Raw genomic sequence first — 27103 nt, forward strand, 5'->3', positions numbered from 1 at the left:
AATTAACGTGGTCTAAGGTCCCGAAGGTCGACGCGGCAGTTGCCTCAGCCTCAAAGCAGTCGGCCTTACCAGTAGAAGACGCAGGGATTCTAAAAGACCCACTGGACCGGAAAGCGGAGGCCTCACTAAAGAGAGCATGGGAGGCAGCCACGGGCACGTTTAAGCCGGCAATAGCCAGTACTTGCACAGCTCGCTCTATGCTGGTCTGGATTGATCAGCTAGACCAACAAGTGGAACAAAAAGTCTCCAGAGACAAGGTACGAGCAGCCATACCACTGATTCGTGGGGTAGCGGCATACATAGCAGACGCATCAGCCGATTCACTACGCATGGCAGCCAGAACAGCAGGCTTGCTTAATAACGCCAGACGAAGCCTATGGCTTAAAAGCTGGAGAAGTGATACCCAATCCAAGGCAAAGCTCTGTGCCATACCTTGTGAGGGTGAGTTTTTGTTTGGAAAAGCGTTGGACAAAATCCTTGCTAAAGCAAAAGAAAGGAAAAAAGGGTTCCCTAACCCCTCTCTCCCATTTTATAGGAGAGCGTTCAGAAGACGACCATTTGGTAGGGGAAGAACAACAGAAAATCAGAACCGCTGGGCCACGAAAGAAGGAAAAGGAAAAGGTGCTATGTTTAGGGGATCCTCCTTCCGCAGAGATCGGACCTAGAGAACCAGTCCCTCCAGTGGGAGGGAGACTAAAAATTTTCCTTCAGGAATGGGAAAAAATCACGACCAGCCCTTGGGTCCTGGGCATTATTAGAGAAGGACTAAAATTAAATTTCCATCATGTGCCCAGTAACTCAGTCATTGTAACATCCCTTAACTCCCCAGTCCAACAGCGGGCCTTAGAGACTGAAATTTTCAGTCTTCTGGACAAAAAAGTCTTGGTCCAGGTGCCAAAAGGACAGGAAGGGAGAGAATTTTACTCCCCTCTCTTTCTGATACCTAAACCCAATGGCTCATTCAGGACGATAATTAACCTGAAGAAACTGAATACTTTTATAACAAATCATAGATTTAAGATGGAGTCTATTAGATCCGCAATTAAGCTCCTCTTTCCCAATTGTATGATGGCAGGCCTGGATCTGAAAGATGCCTATTATCATCTTCCCATCCATTACAGATTTCAGAAATACCTCAGAGTGGCGGTCTTCCTCGAGGGCACCATAAAACACCTTCAGTTCACAGCCATGCCATTCGGCCTTTCCATCGCTCCAAGAGTCTTTACAAAGGTGATGCTGGAAGTAATGGCCTTCTTACGCCAAAAGGACACGCTGATAGTACCCTATTTGGATGATTTTTTGATAATAGGTAACTCAACTAAACAATGTAATGAACGAGTGGCTGATGCAATCTTATCCCTACAGGCTCTTGGTTGGGTAATAAATTTCAAGAAATCCAGAATCGAGCCACAATCAGTTCAGTCCTTCCTGGGTCTTCAGCTAGACAGAGGTTTTTCGGAAGGGCTAGTCAACACTCTCCTACAAAGTCGGAAATTGTCTACAACAAAAATTTACACCAGGGTGTGGAGAAAATTCCTAGAGTTTCACACAGCCCCTGATTCCAGAGAAATTCCAATAACAGCAATTCTAGAATTTCTACAAAGGGGGAAAAAATTTAGGACTATCTGTTAACACTCTAAAAGTCCAGGTGTCGGCTCTAGGGGCCCTCTATAGTTATAATGTGGCGGGAAATAGATGGATTACCAGATTTATCTCGGCCTGTGAGCGGAGCGAACCGGTACACATACCTAGGGTCCCTCCTTGGGACTTGAATTTGGTGCTGGAGGCCCTTACACGTGCTCCGTTTGAACCATTAGACTCAATATCCCTTAAACGCCTATCTCTCAAAACAGTACTGCTAGTTGCACTAACCTCAGCCAGAAGGGTTAGCGACATACAAGCACTATCGATAGAACCCCCTTTCCTATTAACATTCCAGGATCAGCTAATATTAAAACCAGACCCCTCATACTTACCAAAGGTAGCAGGGAAGTTCCATAGATCACAAGAAATCCACCTCCCCTCATTTTTTAATAACCCTTCTACTCCAGAGGAAGAGAAATTTCATACGCTAGATGTTAGAAGAGCAGTATTACAATACATCGAGAGATCTAGCAGCTGGAGGAAGAGTAGGGCTCTATTTATTTCCTTCCAGGGCCAAAAGAAGGGATATGAGGTCACAAGGGGTACCCTGTCACGATGGATCAGAGATGCGATCAGCCTGTCATACTCCGCAAGCAATGAAGATCCCCCCGGAAGGTATCAAGGCACACTCCACCAGAGCAATGGCTTCTTCTTGGGCAGAGAGGGGAGATGTCGCAATCGAGTCTATATATGGCTGCTACTTGGTCAACACCCTCTACCTTTTATAACCACTATAGACTGGAGTTATCATGCTCATCCGACCTAACCTTTGGTAGAGCGGTCCTCGGCATGGTGGTCCCTCCCAGGTGAAGGTCTCTGAAAGTCTCCAAGTGGGTGCTGTCGTGGCGAAGAGTAAAAAGCCGGATTACTTACCGGTAATGCTCTTTTAATGAGTCCACGACAGCACCCGTCCACTAACCCTCCCTAGAAGAGATATATATATATATATATATATATATATATATATACACATACACACCATCTTAGTTATAGAAATACAATGAACATATAGAATAATATAATGGCCTAATAATTGGCGGTCCTCCGGGTACTCTGAAATCCAACTGAGGAGGAGAGGCGGACCGCCCTCTTTTATCTCTGTAGGTTTCCTGTTCCTATGGGCGGATCCCTCTCTCCAAGTGGGTGCTGTCGTGGACTCATTAAAAGAGCATTACCGGTAAGTAATCCGGCTTATCGAACTCTGTATCGGAATTCCGATACCGTGAATATCGGCCGATATTTGCGGTATCGGAATGCTCAACACTAGTAGCAACAGCTTTCCTTGGGGATAATGACAGATTCCAGGGATGCTGTGGTCCCAGTGACTTAATAATCAGTGACAACCCCCCCCCCCCCCCCCAAGAGGAACCTGACCACCCCCCTTGACTTCTTCCAGATTTGTGGTCTGCTTGTCTGGGTTTATGGAGCGGGCTTAGGAGCTGAGCCTGCTCCTCATGGGGCAGATGCTGGCTCTGATATAGTCAGCACCTACCTGTGTTTTATCTAATGGCTGGAGATGGCTCCCATAAAAAAAGTTATCTACTTTTTTTAAGGAGGAGGGGGGGGGAAATAAATACACTTTTTTTACTGCCTGCTTGTGCCGGCACCGATCCGTGCCTGGACGGAGCGGTCACAGACCACTCCTGACAGCGATTCAGGAGATTGTATTATACACTACACCCCGCCCCCCCCCCCCCGAAACATGAGTTGATGATGACGGTTTGACAAGGTGTGTAACGGGCATGTTATTAGTTTTTGCACACTCATTGTCCATATTGTGATTTGTTACTTGTCTATTACTTGTTTCCACCTTATTTCACTTGATCCTTTGTGAACAGTGGCTTGCAAAAGTATTCAACCACTCAGCATTTTCCGTGCTTTGCTACCTCGGTACCGTCTCATCTACTGTCAGCGTATATCACACCGGCCTTCGGATAATCTCCAAGGGCTGTGCGTTGTCACTCGCACCCATAGACTTACATGGGTGTGAGTGAGCCGAGCCTCTGCGCCAATCGCAGCACTTTGGCTGTGTAGAGGCTGATAACCTTCCTTTTTAAAAAAAAAAAAAATAAATAAATAAATAAAAACCTGTTATTGCTGAGATTCTTTTTATTGTATAACCCATCCCATGCTAAAGTGTTTTTTTTTTTTTTTTTTTTTTTTTGTACCCCCCCCCCCCCCCCCACTACAACGGCAAGGAAAACGAAAAATCACCCATGGTCATGATGGGGTTGTCACCTCATAACTGCGTCCCAAACTTTTTCCCATGTCTCCTCAGGTTGATGATGTGAAGATGACGGCTGAGGAACCGGCTGCTACGCAGACTGAAGACAATTCCCTCAAGACTCTTGTGACCCCAGAATATAACGGGCTGCCCGCTAACGTGGGATTAGTGGACACAGATTTTGGTGCCGCCCTTCAGATGGACTTTAGGTCCGCGGACGAGTTTGACTTCAAGCCCGCCACCGAGTGTAAGGAGCGCAGGTTGATCTGTCAAGATGAGTGTTCGCTGCTTAGTTGACGTCTCGGGGTGACCGCTGTCCTCTTCCTTTTCTTACAGTGGAAGGCTTCGGCCAACCGATAGAAATTGACTATTTGGAGAACTTCGGCTCCTCTTCAGTAAGTCTCCTCTGGATCAACATGTTAGGGCAGGTTAGGATAGGATATGGGTTGAACTAGATGGACTTAAAGTCTCCCTTCAACCTTGATTACTATGTTACTTCTCTGTCTCCATTGTCGGTGAATTATTTACGACCTGCCCCGGCTATTGTCTGGCCAGTCCTGACTTATGGAACTTACTAAAACATCGTCCTCCCCTCATGGTCTTTTGTAGTTCAAAGAATCTGCTCTCCGAAAGCAATCCCTCTACTTGAAATTTGACCCCCTACTCAGAGAGTCACCCAAGAAGTCTGCGGCTGCTGGCCCGGCCGTAGTGTGCGATGTTCCGCTGAGGAGCAGGTAGGTGACGCGCCAGATGGTGGCCATCATCTGTAAGGTGAGGCAGTCACGTAACGCTATTCTACACTTTCAGGACGGAGCTCTTCGGATCTTTTCCTGAACCGTCGTTTCCGGTGAATCTGTGCCTTGAAAATGAGGAAAAGCCTAAAGGACTCGATCTCCTGGGGACTTTCACCATCTCTGTAAGTAACACTTTGAAAAAAAAAGAGAAAAACTTTTTTGCAGCGTCTGCCATCAAGTTACACCCGCTTCAATCCTGTTAAACTAGTTTGTTGTAGACTTTAAAGTGTTCTCTTCTCGGACATTAAAGTTATTTCTAGGTTTGCTATTGATGACATGTCTACGGGACAGAGCGATATCTGATGGGATAGGGTCTGACGTCCCATCACGGTTCCATACCTTGGAAAGTGGCCATCTCTGGGGACTGCGGCTTGGCTGCGATTGGCGTGAATGTGATCTGAGCAGTGCCTGGGAATGGCTACTACAGTATATGGAGCTGTGCTGTGTGGCTCTGTTTAGTTTTAATCCAGAGCTGAAAACTGCTGATCGGTGGAGGTGCTAGATGTCTGTACCCTACCCTGCCTAATATACTAAGGTTGGCTCCTCCATATCCTAATGGAACCTGTCACCTTGGGAAAAACTGTAACCTGCAAGTAAATGGCCTTACAGTCCTTCCTGGCCTCTTTACTAAAAGTGCAGCTACTGGGAGAAAATTATCTTGTTTCTCCCTGGGAGCTGCCGGCTTTCAGTCCTAGAGGCGACTACAGTCGCCGTTCACAGAACTGCCCATGAAAGCCGTTCCCAGTCACTTGCTGGAGCTCCGATGTGCCGCACACCTCAGGATGCAAGCAGTGACCCTGCCTTATATCCTCAGTCCGTGTGCCTGCAGCGAGGCGTCCCTCCTGGGTGCAGCAGTCTCCTCCTGTCACTATAGCAGCCTGCACTTGTTTAGGCAGCGGCCGCTCCACAATGGTGTCCGGTTACACTCCACAGCCTTCTCAGTACAGTCTTCTTACTCCACAGGACAACGCTCCCTTAATTCCAGACCCGACAAACGTTGTGCCGGCTCCTGACCCTTTCCTGCTGCCGTCTGATGTGGGGGCAATCGTGGAAGTGCTGAAATACAGCCAGATGGACATGGATGGCGCTATAGAGAAAGTCAGGCTGGAGGTGAGTGACTGCGCTTGATTTATGGCTCCGAAGGATGCAGCCAGGTCCCGTTTCTGGACCACTCAGCTGTGTCCTGCTGGGCTTAAATACAGGCAACTTTTTTAAAAGCTGTGAGTCTGCTGAATTTTCAGATTTCAGTGGTCGCTAACTGCAGTTTTTTTTTTTTTTTTTAAACTTTATTTTGGACTTTTTTTTTTTTGCGTTTTGTTTATTTGCTGGATAATCTGGTATAGATTATTTGATGCCAGATTAAAGGGATTTCATGTAGATTGCATACCTTTCATACAAGTTTTATTAGTGTTTTAGTTTTTAGGGTATGTGCAAGATGTTCATAAACTGGCAGCGCTTTGGATGCAGCACATGTCCGCTGCCAGCTTTTGAATGTAGGTAAATCTGCGTGTGTTCATTGAACCGTGCGGATTTACCGCATCCAGTACATTGTATGGGTGAAATTTATGTTGCGGAATCTCGTGTCTCCACAAGATAAATAGACATGCTGCAGTCTGGAGAGACACGCCGCATGTTCATCTCCTGGGGTGAGCCTCAGGTGTGTCTGGACACATTGTGGGCATGGGGTTTCTTGAGATCCCATCCACTATGCTGTAACATTTGGATGCTGCACAAGTACACAGCGTCTAACCCGCAGCGTTTACGGACACTGTGCACCTACCCTTTTATTTTTTTAAATTTTTTTTTTTTTATTATTGCCTCAAAATTGTAGTAAAAAATCTACAGGTGGCCACAAATCCATCCCTGACTCTGCTCAATCAATGGAAAAATATAGTCTCAATGTGGTGTCACAATTTGTTTTGTTAAGCACACCCACTTACAGTACTTGGAATGTATCAGGTATCATCCATGTTTTGAGTATATTGTCATAGTAGGTTTTTTTTTTTGTTTTTTTTTTTCTTTCCATAAATTTCCACCGCCAACTCATTCATGTGACAAGATCTTGCAGCAATCCACACACCAAGCAGAGACTCCTCTGTTCGAATAACCAGGATGGACTCTGACTATACGCTAAATGGCTAAAGACTTGTATTTCTATCTTTTATTATAAGTATTTTTTTTATTTTTTTTTTTATATGGATTTAGGTACAAGAGAAAGACTTAGAAGTTGTGGAGTGGAAGAATAAACATAAGAAACTTTACTTGGAATATTTAGAAATGGGGTAAGTTTAGGACAAGAAGCCAAAAGTCCCGATCCATGAAGATTGGCGCTTTATACACACGTTCAGCTGCTGTGCGCCACTGCATGAAATAATAATAAATAATAATAATCTTTATATATCGCCAACATATTCCGCAGCGCTTTACAGTTGAACAGTTTCAAACACAACAGTCATAAGTAACAACGTTAACAATACAATAATTAAAGCGAAATAAGACAACCCTGCTCGTGGAAGCTTACAATCTACAATGAGGTGGGGGAGATACAAAGCACAGGTTTGTATTTACAATGATGTATTTACAATGATGGTCCGGCCATCTTCAGGGGGTGGGGGTTAGATGGAGATAGTGAAGGGGCTACACACACACAAACATAACATGACTTTGATTACTGAATGTGATAGGCCGCTCTGAACAAATGTGTTTTGAGCGAGCGCCTAAAACTATGCAAATTGTGGATGGTCCTAATATCTTGGGGTAGAGCATTCCAGAGAATTGGCGCAGCACGGGAGAAGTCTTGGAGTCAGGAGTGGGAGGTGCGGATTAGGGCAGAGGTTAGTCGAAAGTCATTTGCAGAGCGCAGCGGTCGGTTAGGCCGATAGACAGAAATGAGGGAGGAGATGTAAGGGGGTGCCGCACTGTGGAGAGCTTTGTGGGTGAGAACAAGTACTTTGAATTGTACCCTGTAATGAATTGGCAGCCAGTGTAACGACTGGCGAAGAGCGGACGCGTCTGAGTAACGATTAGCCAGATGGACAACCCTGGCTGCTGCATTAAGGATAGACTGGAGAGGGGAGAGTCGAGTGAGAGGGAGGCCAATTAATAGAGCATTACAGTAGTCCAGGCGGGAGTGGATCAGGGCGACAGTGAGAGTTTTTGTTTCCATGGTGAGAAAAGGGCGGATTCTAGAGATGTTCTTTAGGTGTAAGCGGCACGAGCGGGCAAGAGATTGTATATGGGAGGTGAAGGAGAGATCGGAGTCAAACATAACACCCAGACAGCGCGCCTGCTGTCGGGGTGTTATTATGGTGCCACCCACAGAGAGGGAAATGTCAGATTTAGGGAGGTTGGTAGATGGTGGGAGCAGAAGAAGTTCAGTTTTGGAGAGGTTGAGTTTCAGATAGAGAGCAGACATGATGTTGGAGACTGCAGACAGACAGTCAGTGGCGTTCTGTAGTACAGCGGAGGTAAGGTCAGGGGATGATGTGTACAGTTGTGTGTCATCAGCATAAAGATGGTACTGAAAGCCAAATCTGCTGATGGTCTGTCCAATTGGGGCCGTGTAGAGAGAGAAGAGAAGGGGGCCAAGGACTGAGCCCTGAGGTACCCCAACAGCGAGAGGAAGAGGAGATGAAGTGGAGCCAGAAAACAGAACACTGAAGGAGCGGTCGGAAAGATAGGAGGAGAACCAGGAAAGAGCAGTGTCCTTAATGCCTAGTGACTGGAGCCTAGAGAGTAGGAGAGGATGGTCAACAGTGTCGAAAGCTGCAGAAAGGTCGAGAAGAATGAGCAGAGAGTGGTGATCATTACGTTTTGCTGTCAGAAGGTCATTGGTCACTTTGAGTGCAGTTTCTGTCAAATGTAGGGGGCGGAAACCGGACTGTGAAGGGTCTAGGAGGGAGTGAGTGGAGAGGTAACGGGTAAGGCGGGAGTATATCATGCGCTCCAAGAGTTTAGAGATGAAGGGGAGATTGGAGACTGGTCTGTAGTTGTTTGTGCAGGATGGGTCGAGGGTGGGTTTCTTTAGTAATGGAGTAATGATAGAGTGTTTGAAGGAGGAGGGGAAGATGCCAGAGGTGAGGGAGAGATTAAAGATTGTAGTTAGGTGAGTTGTGACGACTGGAGAGAGAGAGAGACTGGAGGAGATGTGAGGGAATGGGGTCGGTTGTGCATGTAGTCGGACGAGGAGAGGAGCCTGGAGACTTCTTCTTCTGTGATGGGATCGAATGTGGAGAGTGAGCCAGGGGAAATGCAGGGAGGGATGGGAGTCACTGAATTTGGTGATTGGGAGCGGATTTCCTGACGGATATTGTCTATTTTCTCTATAAAGTGGGAGGCAAGGTCATCAGCGCAAATGTCTGTGATAGGGGCTTGTGCTTTTGGCCTGAGGAGGGAGTGAAAGGTGTCAAAAAGTTTCTTGGGGTTGTTGGATAGTGAGGAGATCAGGGTGGTGAAGTAGGTCTGTTTGGCGAGGTGAAGGGCAGAGTTATATGTCCTTAACATAAATTTGAAGTGTATGAAGTCTTCTGGTGTGCGTGTTTTCCTCCATAAGCGTTCAGCACACCTAGAGCATCGCTGGAGAAATCGGGTTTGCGATGTGAGCCAGGGCTGTGAAATGAAATGTATAATTGGCACAAGCAATCGGGTTCAAATTACTTGGGCTACTTTCACACATCAGGTTTTCGGCGTCAGGCGCAATCCGGCGTCGTGCCGGAATGCCGGATCCGGCAAATGTTTTGTAAAACCTGATGTGCCGGATCCGGTTTTCTGCCGGATCCGTCTTGTTCTTGACAGACAAAACCGGATCCGTCTCATCCGGTTCATCCGTTTTTCAACGGATTACGCCGGATCCGGTTTTTAAAATTGACCCTTGTGGCCTTCCGAACGGGATTGGCTACTGGAAAACTATATATAGCATGTTCCTACAGCCCTTCTTTGACAGGTTGTAGAGGAGAAAGTGCAGGTTGGAGAGAAGAGCAAGTTACTGGTGAAGATGGATGTTGTCATTGGAAATATTACCACTAGAAGTTCTGTGACGATTTCAGTAATGAGGGACAATTTTGCACTATACTTTGTCACCTCAAGGCAGAGTACACTGGCAGGATGACAGAGTGTGAAAGATTTGTGCCCTAACCAAACTTGTGTACCTTCTGGACCAACAGTATATACCTTTGCCAACCAAAGTTGGATATCTTGTCATGGTCTTACTATGTTTAGCTTTAGGCCACAGGTGTGTACCTGGTTGTGTTTTATGCAAAGTATTTCACCTTTTAACAAAAGTTGTGTACATTGTTAGGAAATCACCAACAATAAACACAACTTTTCAGGTGAAATACTTTGCTTCAAACACAACCAGGAACACAACTGTGGCAAAAAGCTAAAATTTACCCACAGTTATATACCTGGTTTTGAATACCTTTTTACCTTTTAAATACCCTGTATTTAACCTTTTTTTTTTTTTTTAAACGTATTTCGCCGCAGAAAGAAATGACAGACAACCAGTGTAAACAATTTAACTTTTATTTAAAATATTTTTTTTTTTTTGTGTAAACTGTTTTTAAAGTAAAAAAAACTTTTTTAATAAAGGTTTGAAAACAACCAAATGGGCATTTTTATTACAAAAAAAACATTATAACTCGGTGTAGTGTGGGGTGGAAATACTGCTGGAGGGGCTGCGGGACACTTCGACAATGGGAGTGTGGAGAGAGGACTGGGATCGTGGTGGGGAAGGAACAGTTAGAGGTGATGGTGTGGAAAAAGCTACAGAATGGGTGGACATGTGGGAGGCAGAAGAGGTGGTGGGCGGTGGAGTGGAGGGTTGGGCAGGGACTGTAGGAGCAGATGATGTTGATGGAAAGTTGTACGGGGAAGGAGTTTGGTACGGGGCAGGTTGCTGGAAGTGGGGAGATGTCTGGTACTGGGAAGGTTGCTGGTACTGGTGAGGTTGCTGGTATGTAATGGGAGGGGGAGGATGGAAAGTGGCTGGAGGGGGTGCAGATGTAATAGGAGGGGGAGGATGGAAAGTGGCTGGAGGGGGTGCAGATGTAATAGGAGGGGGAGGATGGAAAGTGGCTGGAGGGGGTGCAGGTGGAGGAACTACTGTGGTAGGAGGAGGAGGTTGGGAGGTAACCTGCTGTAGAGCACCGTGGCACGAATGCATTACATGCATCTGCTGGGTAGGAGATAGTGTTGCCATGCGCTCCACAACAGACCTGAAAAAGGTGTGGTTTGGCGAAGATCTTGCTTCTGAATGCATGGTTTGCAGAAGTGTCTTCACCTCCAGAATGCTGGAGTTGATCTGCTGAAAGCCTGCGGAGATTTGCTCTGACAAGACTTTTAGACAGTTCTGGAAAGTTGCATTCAGATGCAAGAACTCTGGCGCATAAGTCTTTTCCTGACCCCTCTGCCGCTGCCGCCCAGTACCCGCAGGTGTACTAGAGGTGGCAGGGGCAGAAGGGTGGGGTAAAGGGAAAGCGATCTCCTCACCAGCAGCTTCATGTAATGTAGGCGGCCACGATGCTCATGTGCTGGTGGATGGGACAGATGGGTCGAATGTGTGGGAAGGCTGGGAAGGTGCAGATGTACCGGGGCGGTCGAAGTGTCCCTCGGTGCCGGTCTCCTCAGGGATCGCCTCAGAAGGGTCCAATCGTGCAGGCTCCCGAGTGCTGCTCACCGTGCTGTGGAATAAAGAGAAAAAAAAACTATTAAAATACTGACATGGTATGGCCCTGGCTGAAAAAAAAAAAGTTACATCTAACATTTTTTTTCACATGTGGTGTGTAATATTTACCTTCTAGTGACCATTGTTTCCCGGAGGAACGACAGGGCTTGTGCGTACTTGTACTTGCTCCTGCGTCCTCCAGATCCACTCGGGGCCCGCATATCTTTATTGAACTCCTCCTTGAAACGATCCCTCACAGACCGCCACCGATTCACAATTCTGTTCCCTGAAACGAAAAAGGAGTGGTTAGTATACAACATCAGTGTTTCACAAACTCCAGTCCTCATGGTCCCCAGGGGTCATGTTTTCAGGATTTCCATAGTAAATAGAAATCCTGAACACATGATCCGTGGGGACCACGAGGACTGGAGTTCGGGAAACACTGGTTTACATCAAGCAACCGGTACTGTATACTGTATACTTACGCTCTTTAATCTGGGCCCGAACATCGAGGTCCTCCCAGCGGTCCACAAGGAGCGAACAGATTTCCTCCCAGAGTCGTCGGGTAACGATAAGGTCAGCGTGGCGGCGGTCAGCCATATTCCAGAGCGGCTCCCTTTCTCTGACGAGATCGATGAGGTGGTCCACATCGAGTCCTCCATCCTCACCGTCAGAGTCGGGAGCACGCTGTGAAGGCTGTTAAAGAAAAAGACAAAAATAACATAATTAGCCTCCACAAAAGAAATGAAATAAGTGCAAAAAAACAAAGCAAAAATATTTATACTTACACGCTGGTGACCGCCGCGTTGCTGTCGCCGACGACCCTGGGAGGCACTGCGAGGACCTCTTGGCCGAGCACCAGATTGGGAAGACTAGAGAAGAAAACAAAAAATGTTATGTCTTTGGATGTAGGCATTTGTTTGCTGTGTGTGGTCTGCAGAACATTGTTTTCTATGTGTTGTGTGTAGTGTGATGTTGTGTTTCTGCGTTTGATGCAAAAAACTTACCAATTGTGAGCCCACTCCAAGTGTCTGTCCACCCCTTCCTTCTTCTTCTGGGAGCTCCTCTTCATCTTGTGATTCCTGTTTTGAAATAAAAGGCAATGAATAGACATATATTACAGAGATGATGGATTTTGGAAATAAAAACTTACCGTCAAACGCTGACTATGCGAGGGAGGGCTCCCAGAAGAAGATGTGCTGTCTTCCTGGTGACCACACTCCATGCCTGTGGGTGGTGGTCCAGCTGCTGCTGCTGCATCTATTGGGCGGCTGTTGAATAAAGAGAAACAAAGGGCCAATGAATATCTTGATATTCAATAGCCCTAGTTTGGAGGAATGGGGGATTTGATAATTACCGTCTCTCATCTGCTGCTGGCCTCCCCTCCTCAGCATGTTCCATTTGCTGCTCCATTTGGGGTGGTGGTGGTGCTGATGGTGCTGCAGTGGTCTCCTGCCTTCTCCTGCTGCGCTTGGTTGCTTTCTTGGGTGGCATGTTGGGTGTGGCTGTGGGTCCCACTGTCTTGCTTTTATATATGTCTTGTGGGCAGAGCTACTGAGCATGCTCAGACCAAAAAAAACGGATCCGGCTTTCGCCGGATCAGGCGCATTGCGGCGCTCATAGGCTTTCATTGTGTGAAAAAGCCGGACGCGCCGGATCCGGCGTGTCCGGCTTTTTCGCCGGAGACAAAAAACGTTACAGTAGCTGTTTTTTCCAGACGCCGGATCGCGACACATTGCCGGATCCGGCGAAAACCGGATGAAACGCATGGCCATCCGGCGCAAATGCAAGTCAATGGGGGGGGAAACCGGATCCGGCATTGCATTTCGCCGGATCCGGTTTCTGTCAAAAGCGCCGGATCGCGCCTGACGGCGAAAACCTGATGTGTGAAAGAGGCCTTAGGCTGAGTTCACACGTGGGGTTTTTTTCGTGTTTCTGCAGCGGTTTTAACAGCGCGATTTTGCAGCGAAAACGCGAAAAATAAGCATCCCATGCATTCCTATGGGATTCCGCAATGCTGTGCTAATGCTGCGGTTTTTACCGCGGCGGAATTGCTTTGCGGTAAAAAGCGCAGCATGCTCATTAATTTTGCGGAATCGTGGCGATCCCGCACCCATAGGAATGCATTGTTCTGCTTACTTTCCGCATGTGGCTGTGCACACCATGCGAAAAGTAAGTAGAACATTTGCGGATGGTACCCACGGCCCGGAGGAGAGGAGACTGTCCTCCGGGCTTTGGGTACCATATCCCTGTAAAAAATAGAATTTAAAATTAAAAAATATTGTTGTTCTCACCTTCTGACGTCCCCCGCAGCCTTCCCGCCTCTCTCCACGCTCCCGGTCCCAGTAAGCCTTTGTGAGCGATGACGTCCGTTCTCACGGGATCGCGAAGTCTCGCGGTCATTCGCGCGACGTCACCGCGAGATGTCGCGATCCCACGAGAACGGACGTCATCGCTTGCAAAGGCTTACTGGGATCGGGAGCGTGGAGAGAGGCGGGAAGGCTGCGCGGGACGTCGGAAGGGGAGAATAACAATATATATTTTTTTAAATTATTTTTACATTCTATCTTTTACTACTGATGCTGCATAGGCGGCCTCAATAGTAAAAAGTTGGTCACACTCGTCAAACACTATGTTTGATGAGTGTGACCAACCTGTCAATCAGTTCTCCAAGCGATGCTCCAGATCACTTGGAAAAAGCTAGCAATGCTGCAAGCTAATTACGCTTGCAAAATGCTAGTTTTTCCGCGTAAATTTAAAATGCGATTTCCCTCCTCCCCCCGCGGAATGGAATTCTCGCTGTAATTTCCGCAAGACTTCCGCTACGTGTGAACCCAGCCTAACAGAAATAAAACAAAAATATATAATCTAGATGTAGAGAGGAAATCGTGGTCTTCCATAGAGCGCAGCCTGTGGCTTGGCTTCACAGGAGTACCATGATGGCAACTATGAGGGTCTTCAGCAAGATTGCCCCCCCCCCCCCCCCAGTTGCCAAGATAAGCCATTGGTTACCTGTATGTGCATCACAAGGGATAGGGGCGATTCTGAGTTGTTGTGCTCACCTGCCAGCATTCTATGTAAATGTTCCTGATTGACAGCAGCAGCTAAATGGTTGACAGCCAGAGCACCACTGCTGCTGTTTGGCTTAGGTGCAGGCTGCGTCTTAGTTGGAGGCAAAGTGTTTTATTTTAATTTTTTTTTATTATTCTTTGCCTCCTTTTGATAACTATATAGGAAAGCCAATGACACTGCACAGGGGAAATAAAGCATTACTGTGGCCATGCATATTAATAGATTATCTTGTTATAGTAGGTTAGGTACAGGTCCTCAAGAGTGGGCGATCTTGTCAAGAGATTAGTGCGCTCCTCTAATAGGAGTATATATAAAAATGTTTTTCTATACTCGACAGGCCTCCTCTTAAGCCAGGCTTGGATATAGCTTAGTCCGGCCTAGGAGAAGGCAAGATCAGTGTGTATATGTTTATCTAAATCTGCTCCCTTTTTTTTTTCTTTTCCTTTTTGTTTTAGGAAAATTGTTGCGGAGTTTGAGAGCACAATCACACAGATGCTGGGTGCGTATGAATGTATGGTGGATTTCATGTGGTCAGAGATGACGCTTGTCTTAGGACAGCGTTGTATGTCCCGATGTGGCTGCACCTGGTTCTGGGACTCAGCACTTGGTTGTGTTGATTGCCTGAGGTCTGCAGTGTCCGGACCGCACCAATCATATATAGAAAATCCTGTCCAGACCCTTCTGATGCCCCTTCTTGCTCCAATATTGGCTGTGCCTTTCTTGGATCCTTCCATTTAACCCCTTGTGACAATGACGTCGTCTTCTCTTCTGCAGAGGATTCACAAAGGCAGAAGGAGCTGAGCAAACAAGAACTGCACAAAGTGGTGGAGGAGAAGCAGCAGGTGCAGATGGACCTCAACTCCATGGAGAAATCCTTCTCCGAGCTCTTCAAAAGATTTGAGAAACAGAAGGACGTTCTGGAAGGATATCGCAAGGTAACCCCCGGGCCTCCTCCACCTGCAGTAACACCCCCCAAAATAACATAATGTGCCTCACTTTACGTTAAGACTCAATTCTTCCGTGGCCCCCATAGTCTCCTCCCCCCCCAAAGACAACTGGGGCCAATTCATTTAGACCAGTCTTAATGAAGGAGGGATAAGAGATCTTGAATTCATTAACCCTTTCACCCCGAGCCTGTTTTAATCTTCCTGACCAGGCCAATTTTTACAATTCTGGCCACTGTCACTTTGTCGTAATAACTCTGGAACGCTTCAACAGATCCCGCCGATTCTGAGACTGTTTATTCGTGGCACATTGTACTTTATGGTAGTGGTAGATTTAGGACAATGCTTTTTTGCATTTGTGAAAATATGGAAAATTTTGCAGTTTTCAAACGCTTTACTTTTACGCCCTTAAATCTTGAGTTATGTCGCACTAAATAGTTCATAAACCACACTTCCCACGTCTCCTTTACATCTGCATCGGTTTTGTTTTAAATATATTTATATTATATTATATATATAATTTTTTTTTTTTTTTTTTTTTTTTTTTTTTTTTTTTTGCAAAATTTACAAAACCATTTTGCTTTAGGGCCCACCTCACACTTCAATTAACTATGAGGGGCCTATATGAGCGAAAATATCTTTAAAAAAAAAAAAAAAAAAAACAACAAAAAAAAACCTCTAAACTGCACCCCTCAAGGTGCTCAACACCACTTTTCTCCATCGCTTCATTGGGGGACACAGAAACCATGGGTGTATGCTGCTGCCACTAGGAGGCTGGCACTATGCACAGAAAAAGGTTAGCTCCTCCTCCGCAGTATACACCCCACCGACTGGCACTAATTTCCCCATTTTAGCTTAGTGTCAGTAGGAGGTGGACACAGGTCTTTCATTAGACCCTTATCTACCTCAGCGTGCGTCGTTCCCTTGCAGGTTTCAGAGGGATACGGAGTGAACAGTCACATCCGTACTCCCACAAAGAGACTGAGTACAGCGTGTACTGCCACCCCATATCCTCATAGCTGTCCACGGCAGGACCAAGAGCCCGAGCACAGATGCGTGTCAGGAGATCCACCTGGTCCTCGCCCCCCGTCTCCCACCCACTCGCCCACCAGAGCCTGTTGGTCTGGATGAGACGCAGACCTCCTTCTATGGAAGAGGACAGCATCATGATAAGGTACAGGTTTTTGCTGAGAGGTAAGTATGGGACCCCGGAGTGTCACCTCCTCTCCCTAGCCTCCCACGTCTCCCCAGCTACACCTCTCTCATTTTCGCCAGCCATGCTGCAGGCTTGGATACCTTGCGGAGCGGGCGCCCTTAGTGACATCCTCTCTCTCTGCGCCCCCCTCCCTGGCCGCACTTATCTTGTTTCGGCTCAACAGCCGGGCGGCAGGCATGGATTCATTGCGGGGCAATCGTGCGGCAGTGCAGCGTTGCCTCCGCGCCGCCCCGCGCTCCCCGCCGGCAGCCGCATCTACTCCAGGCCCCGGCTTCTATTGCGGCCTTGTTCGGCGTCGCGGCCACGCCCCCTGCCTTTTTCCTTAGGCGGGCTTCTCTCCTGCCCGTTCTAAGCCCGCCCACCGCTCGCTCCCTCCCATTCTAGGCTGCCCTCCGCTCTTTCCCTCCACGTCTGCGCTCCGGAGGCGGCGCTCAGCAGCGGGCGGTACCACCTTTGGCTGCAGTTAACCCCGCCCTCCCTGTCTCCACAAGGAAGCGCGCGTTTTTTCTACCGGGCTCTCAGGAGGCTGCCATTTTCTCCAGCCTGTCAGCCGGACTCCTTCGCCGCTTCTGTGGCCCTACAGATATGGACAAGCTGTGCAGCAGCGCTCGCTGAAAGCATCCACAGGACACCGGACCGTGAGTAGCTCTGCATCTGCAGACTGACACCCTCCTCTGCCTCCTGTCCCCCATCCTTCTGGCACTGCTTCAGTGACTTTCCCACCATCCAGCCCGCTGCCCAGGAGCCCCATATTGCTCCACGTGAGAGCGAATCTCCCATTCCTGACTGGGCTTCTTCCCTATCTCAATCAGTGGCGTATCTCACCAGGGTGTCTCAGTCCCTAGTGGCCATTCTTCATAAGTTGTCCCTGAACTCCTCTGCAGGACCCAGCAGGTCACAAGAGGTTCCACCTGAACCAGCCACCATGAACCGCAAAATACCCAGGCAGGATCTCCGGCCGGAATCCTCCCCTCGCTCCATCTCACCACATAGTCCTTCCCAGCAGTTTCCTTCCCGTGCATCCTCACCTGAGTCAGGCGAAGCGTTCTCGGATGCGCCATCCGAGGAGATTTTAGAGCTGGATTCGGACCATACCGCGGACATGAAGGTTACGGTACAGAACCTCATTGCAGCGATTAGCCATACTTTCGAGATCACAGACTCCCCTGCGAAACCCTCAGATTAGGAGGTTTCGTTCAGATGGGCATAAACACCTTCTGGAGTCTTCGCTCCTCATTCTGAGTTTGCCAAGCTCCTCACCAGGAAAGGGAAAATCCGTCCAGGCGCTTTCAAAGAGGGAAGCGCCTCGGCGTGCTGTATCCATTCTCTCAAGAGCTTACCGACAACTGGTAGACGCTCCAGTGTCCAGACTATCTAACAGCACGGTCCTTCCGATTTCAGGTGTGGCGGCTTTGAAGGATTCTAATGACAGGATCATAGAATCCTTAGCAAAGTCAGCATTCGAAGCGGCTGCGACGGTGCTAAGCCCAGCCTTTGCCTCCACTTGGGTAGCAAAGGCCAAAGCTGCTTGGGCGGAAGATCTCTGCCAAGGCATTCTTGATGGAGCCCAACCAGAGTGTTTGGCCAAGATAGCCAACCAGATCTCCCATGCCGGGGATTATCTGGTTTCAGCCTCCTTGGATGCTGCCTCTTGTGCAGCTCAAGCGTCCAGCAACTTAGTTGCAATCCGGCATACAATTTGGCTGAAGGCTTGGCAAGCGGATTTGTCTAAAAAATCCCTTACCAATCTGCCCTTTTCAGGGTGCGCGTCTCTTTGGATCCCAGCTGGACCAGATTATCAAAGACGCCACTGGGGGCACAAGCTCTCTTCCACAGTCCAAGCCTCGTAGACCCCCTCCAGGGTGTCAGTTTCGGTCTTTCCGTCGCGACGGCAGAATCTTTTTCCAACCAACAAAGGCCGCAAGCACGCCAGGATAGGAAGAAGGTCTCCTTTATGCCCACTTCATCCTGGCGATCTCTCTCCTCCCAGGGCAGAGAGTCCAGAACTGGAAGGTCCACCTCGGCATGACTGTCTACAAAGCCCGAGGCGCCTTTCCAACTGGGCGGCCGACTCCTTTTCTTCAGGGACATCTGGCTTGCCTCGGTGGAAGTCGCTTGGGTCAGGGAAGTTGTATCCTCAGGATACAAGATAGTTTCTCTCGGCCCCGGGATCGCTTCTTCGAGTCCCGTCCTCCAAAAGACCCCGCCTTAGTTCCGGGGTCATTGTGCCCGTTCCTGAAACAGAGTGATTCACAGGGTTTTACTCAAACCTGTTTATAGTGCCGAAAAAAGGCGGCGCGGTTCGGCCCATTCTGGACCTCAGACTACTGAACAAGAGGGTCCGCCTGCGTCATTTCAGGATGGAGACCCTTCGTTCAGTAATCGCTTCCATGGAGGCGCAGGAATTCATGTGTTCAATAGACATTCAAGATGCCTATCTGCATGTCCCCATCTTTTACGGGCATCGGATATTTCTGCGTTTTGCGATTCATCAGGACCACTACCAGTTTGTCACCCTGCCGTTCGGTCTTGCCACCGCGCCCAGAGTGTTTACAAAGATCATGGCGGCGTTGATGGCCCTGTTGAGGATCAGAGGTCTCGTACTCTTCCCGTACCTCGACGCCATTCTAATCAAAGCTCCGTCTTTTCACCATACTCTCCAAAGCCTTACCATCGTTCTCGACACCCTGTCCAGTTTTGGGTGGCTCGTAAACAAGAGGAAGTCCTGCCTCGTTCCGACTCAACGTCTTGTGTTTCTAGGCTTATTGTTCGACACCCGTCGATCGAGGGTCTTTCTCCCGGGAGAGAAGTTGATCTCTGCTGCGAGATGTTCGATCGCTACAGAGCCTAAAGCTTCCATCTTTCCAGGCAGCCATGAAAGTCTTCGGAAAGATGGTGGCGACGACGGAAGCGATCCCCTTTGCTCAATTTCACACGAGACCGCTTCAACAGGCCATTCTGTCTCGGTGGAACAGGTCCGTTCTCTCCCTGGATCGTCCAATTCGCCTCTTGTTCCGGGTCAAACAGTCCCTCAATTGGTGGCTGACGTCACCCCTCATTTCCCTGGGCCGGTCATTCCTTCCGATTTACTGTCAGATTGTGACAACGGACGCCAGCCTTCTCGGCTGGGGAGCTGTGTTTCGCAATCAGATGGTTCAGGGTTGGTGGTCGACCCAAGAGACAACTGTCGATCAACGTCCTCGAGATACGGGCGATTTATCATTCACTGGGAAAGGCTTCTCAGGGGTCTGCCGGTCCGGATTCAGACAATGCCACAGCGGTGGCATATGTCAACCACCAAGGGGGGACACGGAGCTCCTCGGCTCTAGCGGCAGTGTCCAGGATTCTCCACTGGGCAGAGGGTACTGGTCCCAGCGATATCCGCAGTGCACACTCCCAGTGTGGACAACTGGGCCGCCGATTTTCTCGGCCGTGAGGGTCTCACGGCGGGAGAGTGGTCCTTACATCCGGACGTCTTTCATCAGCTTTGCCATTGTTGGGGGACTCCGGACGTGAACCTGCTGGCGTCTCGCCTGAACAGGAAGGTCCCACAGTTCGTATCCAGGGCCCGAGATCCTCTCGCAGTGGGCGCCGATGCTCTGACCATTCCCTGGTCGCAGTTCAAGCTCCCTTATCCGTTCCGTTCCCTCCCCTTCTTCCCAAGCTGTTGAAGAAAATCAAGGCGGAGGGGTACCAGTCATCCTCATCGTTCCGGATTGGCCCAGAAGGGCTTGGTTCGCAGACATCGTCAATCTTCTCGCGGACGCCCCCTGGAAGCTTCCAGACAGCGGATCTGCTGTCTCAAGGTCCAATCTGCCATCCCAATTCTCTACCACTTAATTTTACGGCGTGGCTGTTGAAACCGCGGTTCTGAAGCGGTCAGGTTTTTCAGATCGGGTTATTCACACCATGATCCGGGCTAGAAAACCATTGTCTTCGAGAATTTATTATCGTACTTGGAAGGCCTACTTCACTTGGTGCGAGGCCAATGACGTTCCGCCCATGTCCTTTTCTCTCCCTTCTATCCTGGCGTTCCTCCAGGCAGGCCTAGATGCGGGCCTTGCCCTCAGTTCTTTGAAGGGTCAGGTTTCAGCGCTTTTCATTTTTTTTTAGAAGATGTTGGCCTCCCATCCGCAGGTCAAAAACTTTGTTCAGGGAGTGGCTCATACGGCACCTGCGTACCGCTCTCCCGTGGATCCATGGGATCTCAATCTGGTTCTGGAGACTCTTCAACGGTCTCACTTTGAACCTCTCAGGGAAGTCTCCCTGTCCCTTCGCTCCTGGAAAGTGGACTTTCTGGTGGCCATCACCTTCATCCGGTGCGTGTTGGAAATGGTGGCCCTTTCTTGTGCCCCACTTTCCTGGTGCTCCATCAGGACAAGGTGGTCCTGCGGCCCCCGCCTTCCTTCCTAAGGTGGTGTCCACTTTTCACCTAAATGAGGACATTGTTCTCCCGTCCTTTTGTCCGGGTCCAATCCACCCTCTGGAACGCTCCTTGAACAAGCTAGACCGGGTCGGGGCCATGAAGGTCTACCTGGCTAGGACGTCTCCCTTGCGGAAGACAGACTCTCTTTTCATCATTCCAGATGGTGCGCGGAAAGGTCAGCCGGCCTCCAAGGCTACCATTGCTCGCTGCATCAGATCGGCAATTTTGGAGGCCTACCGGGTCAAGCATCGAGTGCCCCCTCCGGGAATTAGAGCTCACTCTACCCGGGCAATGGGTGCCTCCTGGGCGGTGCACCACACAGCTTCTGCGCAGCAGCTCTGCAAAGCGGCAACCTGGTCTTCGATCCACACGTTTGCCAAATTTTACAAGGTCCACACCTATGCTTCGGCGAATGCCAGCCTAGGCAGAAGGATCTTGCAGGCGGAGGTGGTGAGTCCGCTGACCTGATGGAAGTTTGTTTCCCACCCCAGGGACTGCTTTGGGATGACCCATGGTTTCTGTGTCCCCCAATGAAGCGATGGAGAAAACAGGATTTTTGGTTGCTTACCGTAAAATCTGTTTCTCGGAGCCTTCATTGGGGGACACAGCACCCTCCCATATTCTGCAACTCCTGTTCTTAGGTTTTGTTGATTAGTTGAGTTGTCTGTTCTGTTTTCATTCTGTTTTGTTAATTCTCCTACTGCTTTCTCACTAACTGAGGAAATTAGTGCCGGTCGGTGGGGTGTATACTGCGGAGGAGGAGCTAACCTTTTTCTGTGCATAGTGTCAGCCTCCTAGTGGCAGCAGCATACACCCATGGTTTCTGTGTCCCCCAATGAAGGCTCCGAGAAACAGATTTTATGGTAAGCATCCAAAAATCCTGTTTTTCAAGACTTTTATTAACTCTATGGGCACCACGGGAACTGAAGCAATGTGGAAGTAAAAAAACAAACAGATATTTTACTTTTTTGCTACAAAAAACGTTCACATGCCCCAAATTTTACCTTCAAAAGAGTAACAAGAGAAGGTGGACCGTATAGTTTGTTGCCCGAATTCTCCTTATGTTGGGGGGAAAACTACTTTTGAGGCACATTGCAAAGATCAAAAGGGGAAGAAAAATAAACCTCAGTTTGTTTTTCCAATTGTGCCAATACCCTGCATGTAATCAGGAAATACTTTTCAGGCACAGTAGAAAGCGCCAACGGGAAGGAGCGCCATATTCTAGTGCAGATTTTACTGTTCTGGTTTGCGGGTGCCACATCCCACCCGGAGAGCCCCTGAGGTGCCAGAACAGCAGAACTCTTCAAAAGTGACCCCATTTTTACATACTACACCTCCAGTGAATTCAGCTAAGGGTGCAGTAAACATTTTGAGATCACAGGTCAGTATTTATTTTTTTTTTTTCCTTTTTACTCACTGCCCAATGGAATAAAATTATCACATTTTACCCCAATTTTGTTTTAGCCCTAAATTTTACATTTTCACACACAGGAAATGGGTAAAAAATTGCATTAAAAGTTTTCTACAATTTGTGTTGCATGTAGAAATGCCCCATATATGGGAGGGACGGAGCGCTGTTTGACTCTTGGAGATCAAACTTATTGTAGACTAGTTTGCGAACTCTATATACAGAGCCCCCTAAGTGATAGAGCAGAATTACCCCCTCAAGTGACTGCATTTTGGAAACTAAATGCTCAGAGGAGTAGATCTACGGATGTAATACTGACTCCCATGGCTGTTTTACAGAAACAGGCAGCAGTGGATGTTGCTGAGTGAAAATTGCAAACTGCTGTTGTAGTTCCCAGTACATTGTAGTGACCAGTACATTGTGCCCAACCTGTGCTTCTGGAGACATGCACCCATAAACTAGGCGAGCTCTCATCACTACAGAAATGCCAAACATGGGGACTCAATGTGGTTTATACACACTGGGGCTCAGAAGGGAGAGGGCATCTAGATTTAGGAGCGCAGAATTTGCTGAATTTCTTTTCAGGGACGAGAAGCCGTTTCTCTTTTAACATAAGCTTTGTTAAACCAGTAACATGGAAGCCCCCCCTACATTTCCTTTGACAAATGGCGGACCTGAGTGGGGACTTGCTTTTATTGGGAAAACATTACATAACCTTCAAGATTGCAGTTATCCCACACTCTACGCTGAGCACTCTGGGGTTTCCATCTAAATCTGAGTGATGCGATTCAGGTGAAACCCTGGATGAACCCACTCGCTATTATGTGGCAGCAGAGTTACTCTGGACTTCGTCTGGCCTCTGATCAGCAGTGTCCTTTTCAGAAGTTCACAAAACTGTGGCTGATGGCACTTTTTATGCACACCTAACATGGACACCGCTGGATCACAGGTGAGACTGAGTTCAGTGCTGCTTGCTGCCTTATTATAGGGAATCTTTCCTTGAGTGTTCTGCCTGAATTGCTGTGCAAGCGCTCAGTGCAGAGAGCAGGATAAATGTGCCCCGGGCCTAAGGCCGGGGTCACACTGGCGAGGAATACGGCCAAGTGAGAGGCGCTAAAAGCACGCATTAGACACGGACCATTGATTCTCTATGGGGTCCCTCGCACCAGGCGTATATTTCTCATCCGTATTCTAGGCCGTAGTATGCCAATGCAAGTCTATGGGTGCGCAAAAAATACAGATTACACACGGACCACACATGTGACTTGCGAGAAATACGCACCCGGTGTCTTTTAGCAAAGCCGGCTATTCAGTGTGCTATACAGTAAACTCACACTGACAGGTTTAATAAAGAAACGAAAGAATAGATATAGACACATAGAAAATATATATATATATATATATATATATATATATATATATATATATATATATATATATATATATATATTATGCATTCTATGTGTCTATATCTATTCTTTGGTTTGTGTTATAAAACCTGTCATAGGGCTCCATTATATGTCCATTTTGCAAGGTGACGAGAAAATCTCGCCATACGGATTGCATACGGATGCTTACATGCGCAAAATACGCGACCACACCTTGATTACGGATGACATACGGAGCACTGTTTAGGGGCCATTGATCTGTATTACGCATGTAAAATACTGACCGTATTTTGCGTTGGTTAGTGTGTCTCCAGGCTTACTGTGATCTTTGGAGGCACAATGTGTGTTTTTGCTTGGTCCTTCTAGGGGACTTTATTAGTCTGATCGTTGCTATAATGCTTCTCAATATACAGGCACTGCAATGCTTTATACCTGTGTCTCCATGTGAAGAGGTGTCGAGACCAATGGGTATGGATCTCTGGACACAAGCTGACCTGCTTGAATTGCTAACTTTTTTTTCTTTCTTAGAATGAGGAGGCCCTGAAAAAATGCGTTGAAGATTATCTTGCAAGGATAAAGAAAGAGGAGCAGCGCTATCAGGCCCTTAAGGCCCATGCGGAAGAGAAGCTGAACCGGTAAGTGATCGGATTGCATCCACCCCAATGATAGTCTGTGGGGCCATGCACGCGTTTTCCTTCCTCGTTCCTAATCCCACAAAAGGACACACACTATATATATAAAATTTTTTTTTTTTTTTTTTTTTTTTTCTGGATTTGGTTGTACCGTCCTGATCCTGTGGTCCTGCACGTTCACACATGTATTGGGATTGTAACCATCGTCTCCATCTTTACAGAGCTAATGAGGAAATTGCTCAAGTACGAAGCAAAGCCAAAGGTGAAGCGACAGCTCTACAGGCAGCACTGCGGAAGGAGCAGATGAAGATCCAGTCCCTGGAGCGCAGCCTGGAGCAGAAGGTGAGGGCTCGCTAATCAGGCTTGTCCATTATGTCACATCCACCCACCGACACAGGAAATGGAGATGATCACCTGTGATCGGCTGCAGGGTTCAATGGATGTTTTTTTTTTTTTCCTATTAAAGAAGCACAGTTCACTCACCTGACCGCTGCAGCCAATCTCAGGCCACTACAGTCCTCTGCCTGTAACAAGTCTTCATTTCAGAGCAGTGAGTGTCCGTACCTGAGGATTGAAATCACTTCTCACACATCTGCCCCCCCCGTGTGAGGTTCTATTGTGCCCGGATGACCCCTTATTGTACTTCTGAAGACTGCTGGTTACGGCGCCCTCTAATGGTATAAATTTTCTTAGAAAAGCCCAAATCATCCATTACAGCAGTTATGCTTCAAGTTACTGGATGTGAAGGCTGAGCTCTACCATGCACTGCTGGGACTTGTAGTGTTACAAGTAATGACTCTACCCTGAGGTTCCAGTGCACACAGGTTCTCAACCATAACTTGGGGTAATAACGCGTCATTTTGTCAGTGCCTTCAGCTCTCCCGATTTGATTATAGTCTCGCTTGCGTCCTGGCTGCTTCTGGGAGGCATTTAGTGAAGTCAGCGCTGTCGTTCCCATGCGAGACCTTTCCTGCCATTGACTGCGCTCTGTAGTAAATGGCTGCAGCATGGGAGCATAAAGCACACCCTGACCTGCGTGTGGCTGATGACCGTGGACGCCAGCTTTCATTGCATGGTCTGCAGAGAAGTCCAGATTGGCTCGTGACACACGGCGCCTGAATTCGGGCAGAGGACGGACCTTGGGTCTGCTCTTCTCAGCGCTGTTGTACTCTGGTCAGGAAACCCATGCTTGGTTCTCAGACCGTGGAGTGCAGGCGCTTGGATCCGGCCTTCTGTCGATTTTTATTACCCCGTTTATGTTCTTTTATTTCAGACAAAAGAAAATGACGAACTGACAAAAATCTGCGACGACCTGATCTTAAAGATGGAGAAGATTTGATGTGCAGCACTTATTTATTTTTTTTTTTTGTGTATTTTTAATTGTCACGGTTTTTGTCTCTTTATATGTTTGTGCTAATAAATAGGACTTTAATTTAACCCTTTTGAGGCTTCTGTGATTTAACGGTGAATGAAATCCATACATCATGCTGGATCAAAACGCACAGACGGCCATAGCCAATATGTACAGTAAGGGCCGGACTGCGGCTGCACCAAACCGGAGCTGGAGCCGCCATTGTCTTCTCGGAGGTCACTCGCGGCCTTTATAGCAGAATCTGACAGTGAAACCTGAGGACTCCGAAGGCTCAGCGTGTGGGAGAGTCCACACTACTGATGACCTAAACTGCTGTGCAGAGATCGATGGGAAAATATGGCCGTGATGCAGCCTCTTACTATCACAATCTAAGAAATACCAAAAAATGTTCCGAGCTGTGCAGTTTTCACTCTGGTCCATGTGACTGCAGGAGGAGGAGGTGGTCAGCCCATCAATGGCCAATAGCCCCTCTATATACAGATAAAACAAGATCAACAATAGGTGATGTCACAGCTCACCTCCTCCTGTACAATGACTGCTAACACCTCTATATACAGTAGATAATACAGGATCCACCATCCACATTAGGTGATGTCACAGCTCACCTCCTCCTGTATGAGTGATATCACTTATTGTGAATCCTGTGTTATCTACTGTATATAGAGTAGTTATCAGACATTGTACAGGAGGAGGTGAGCTGTGACATCACCTATTGTGGATGGTGGATCCTGTATTATCTACTGTATATAGGTGATGTCACAGCTCACCCCCTCCTGTACAATGAGTGATAACACCTTTATATACAGTAGATAATACAGGATCCACCATCCACAATAGGTGATGTCACAGCTCACCTCCTCCTGTACAATGACTGATAACACCTGTATTTTGTTTTCTTTGCCTGTGAAAAATCGGCACATGAGAGATTTGTCTCGGTGCCTGGCATTTACTGCACCATTGTTTATAAAGGGTCCTGCCGCTGAAAGGAGCTTTCAGAGAACCATTACTTGCCTCTATAACTCATGTAACTGATTTTATAGTTCTATATTTATTTTTTTTTTTTTTTGCGACAAATCTGCTGCTGGATGTGAATTGTCCTGAATAAATTCTTAGTCTTTCTGCTATTCTGACTTCCACCACTAGATGTCGCACAAGTACCTAGAATCTCCAAATAAACCTGCAGCAAAGCTGTGTAATCAGAAAGGGAGGCGGTGACATTACACATGTTTCCTTTTTTTTTTTTTTTTTTTTTTTTTAATGTGTTGTGCTTTGATTTCCTCCCTTATTTCAAAGCATAATTTTGTTTTGGGATTTATCTTTTT

At 47.8% G+C, this 27103-nt stretch overlaps 1 protein-coding gene across 5 annotated transcripts in view; it reads left to right on the top strand.

The window, feature by feature from the left end:
- Nucleotides 1–25846, top strand: part of TACC3 (transforming acidic coiled-coil containing protein 3) — a 39034-nt gene extending 13188 nt beyond the window's left edge. For all 5 annotated transcript variants that reach the window (XM_073574427.1, XM_073574432.1, XM_073574428.1 and 2 more), the window contains 11 exons: nt 3923–4115; nt 4205–4263; nt 4478–4602; nt 4676–4784; nt 5626–5772; nt 6868–6944; nt 14851–14894; nt 15170–15330; nt 24306–24412; nt 24631–24751; nt 25683–25846. In XM_073574427.1, coding sequence (XP_073430528.1) covers nt 3923–4115; nt 4205–4263; nt 4478–4602; nt 4676–4784; nt 5626–5772; nt 6868–6944; nt 14851–14894; nt 15170–15330; nt 24306–24412; nt 24631–24751; nt 25683–25748 — 1209 coding nt within the window. In that variant the 3' untranslated portion in view covers nt 25749–25846. The remainder of the gene's footprint in view (nt 1–3922; nt 4116–4204; nt 4264–4477; nt 4603–4675; nt 4785–5625; nt 5773–6867; nt 6945–14850; nt 14895–15169; nt 15331–24305; nt 24413–24630; nt 24752–25682) is intronic.
- Nucleotides 25847–27103: the final 1257 nt, after the last annotated feature.

Source organism: Dendrobates tinctorius, unplaced genomic scaffold, assembly GCF_039654945.1.
Source record: "Dendrobates tinctorius isolate UK_male_01 unplaced genomic scaffold, ASM3965494v1 ptg000039l, whole genome shotgun sequence".
NCBI classification, from domain to species: Eukaryota; Metazoa; Chordata; class Amphibia; order Anura; family Dendrobatidae; genus Dendrobates; species Dendrobates tinctorius.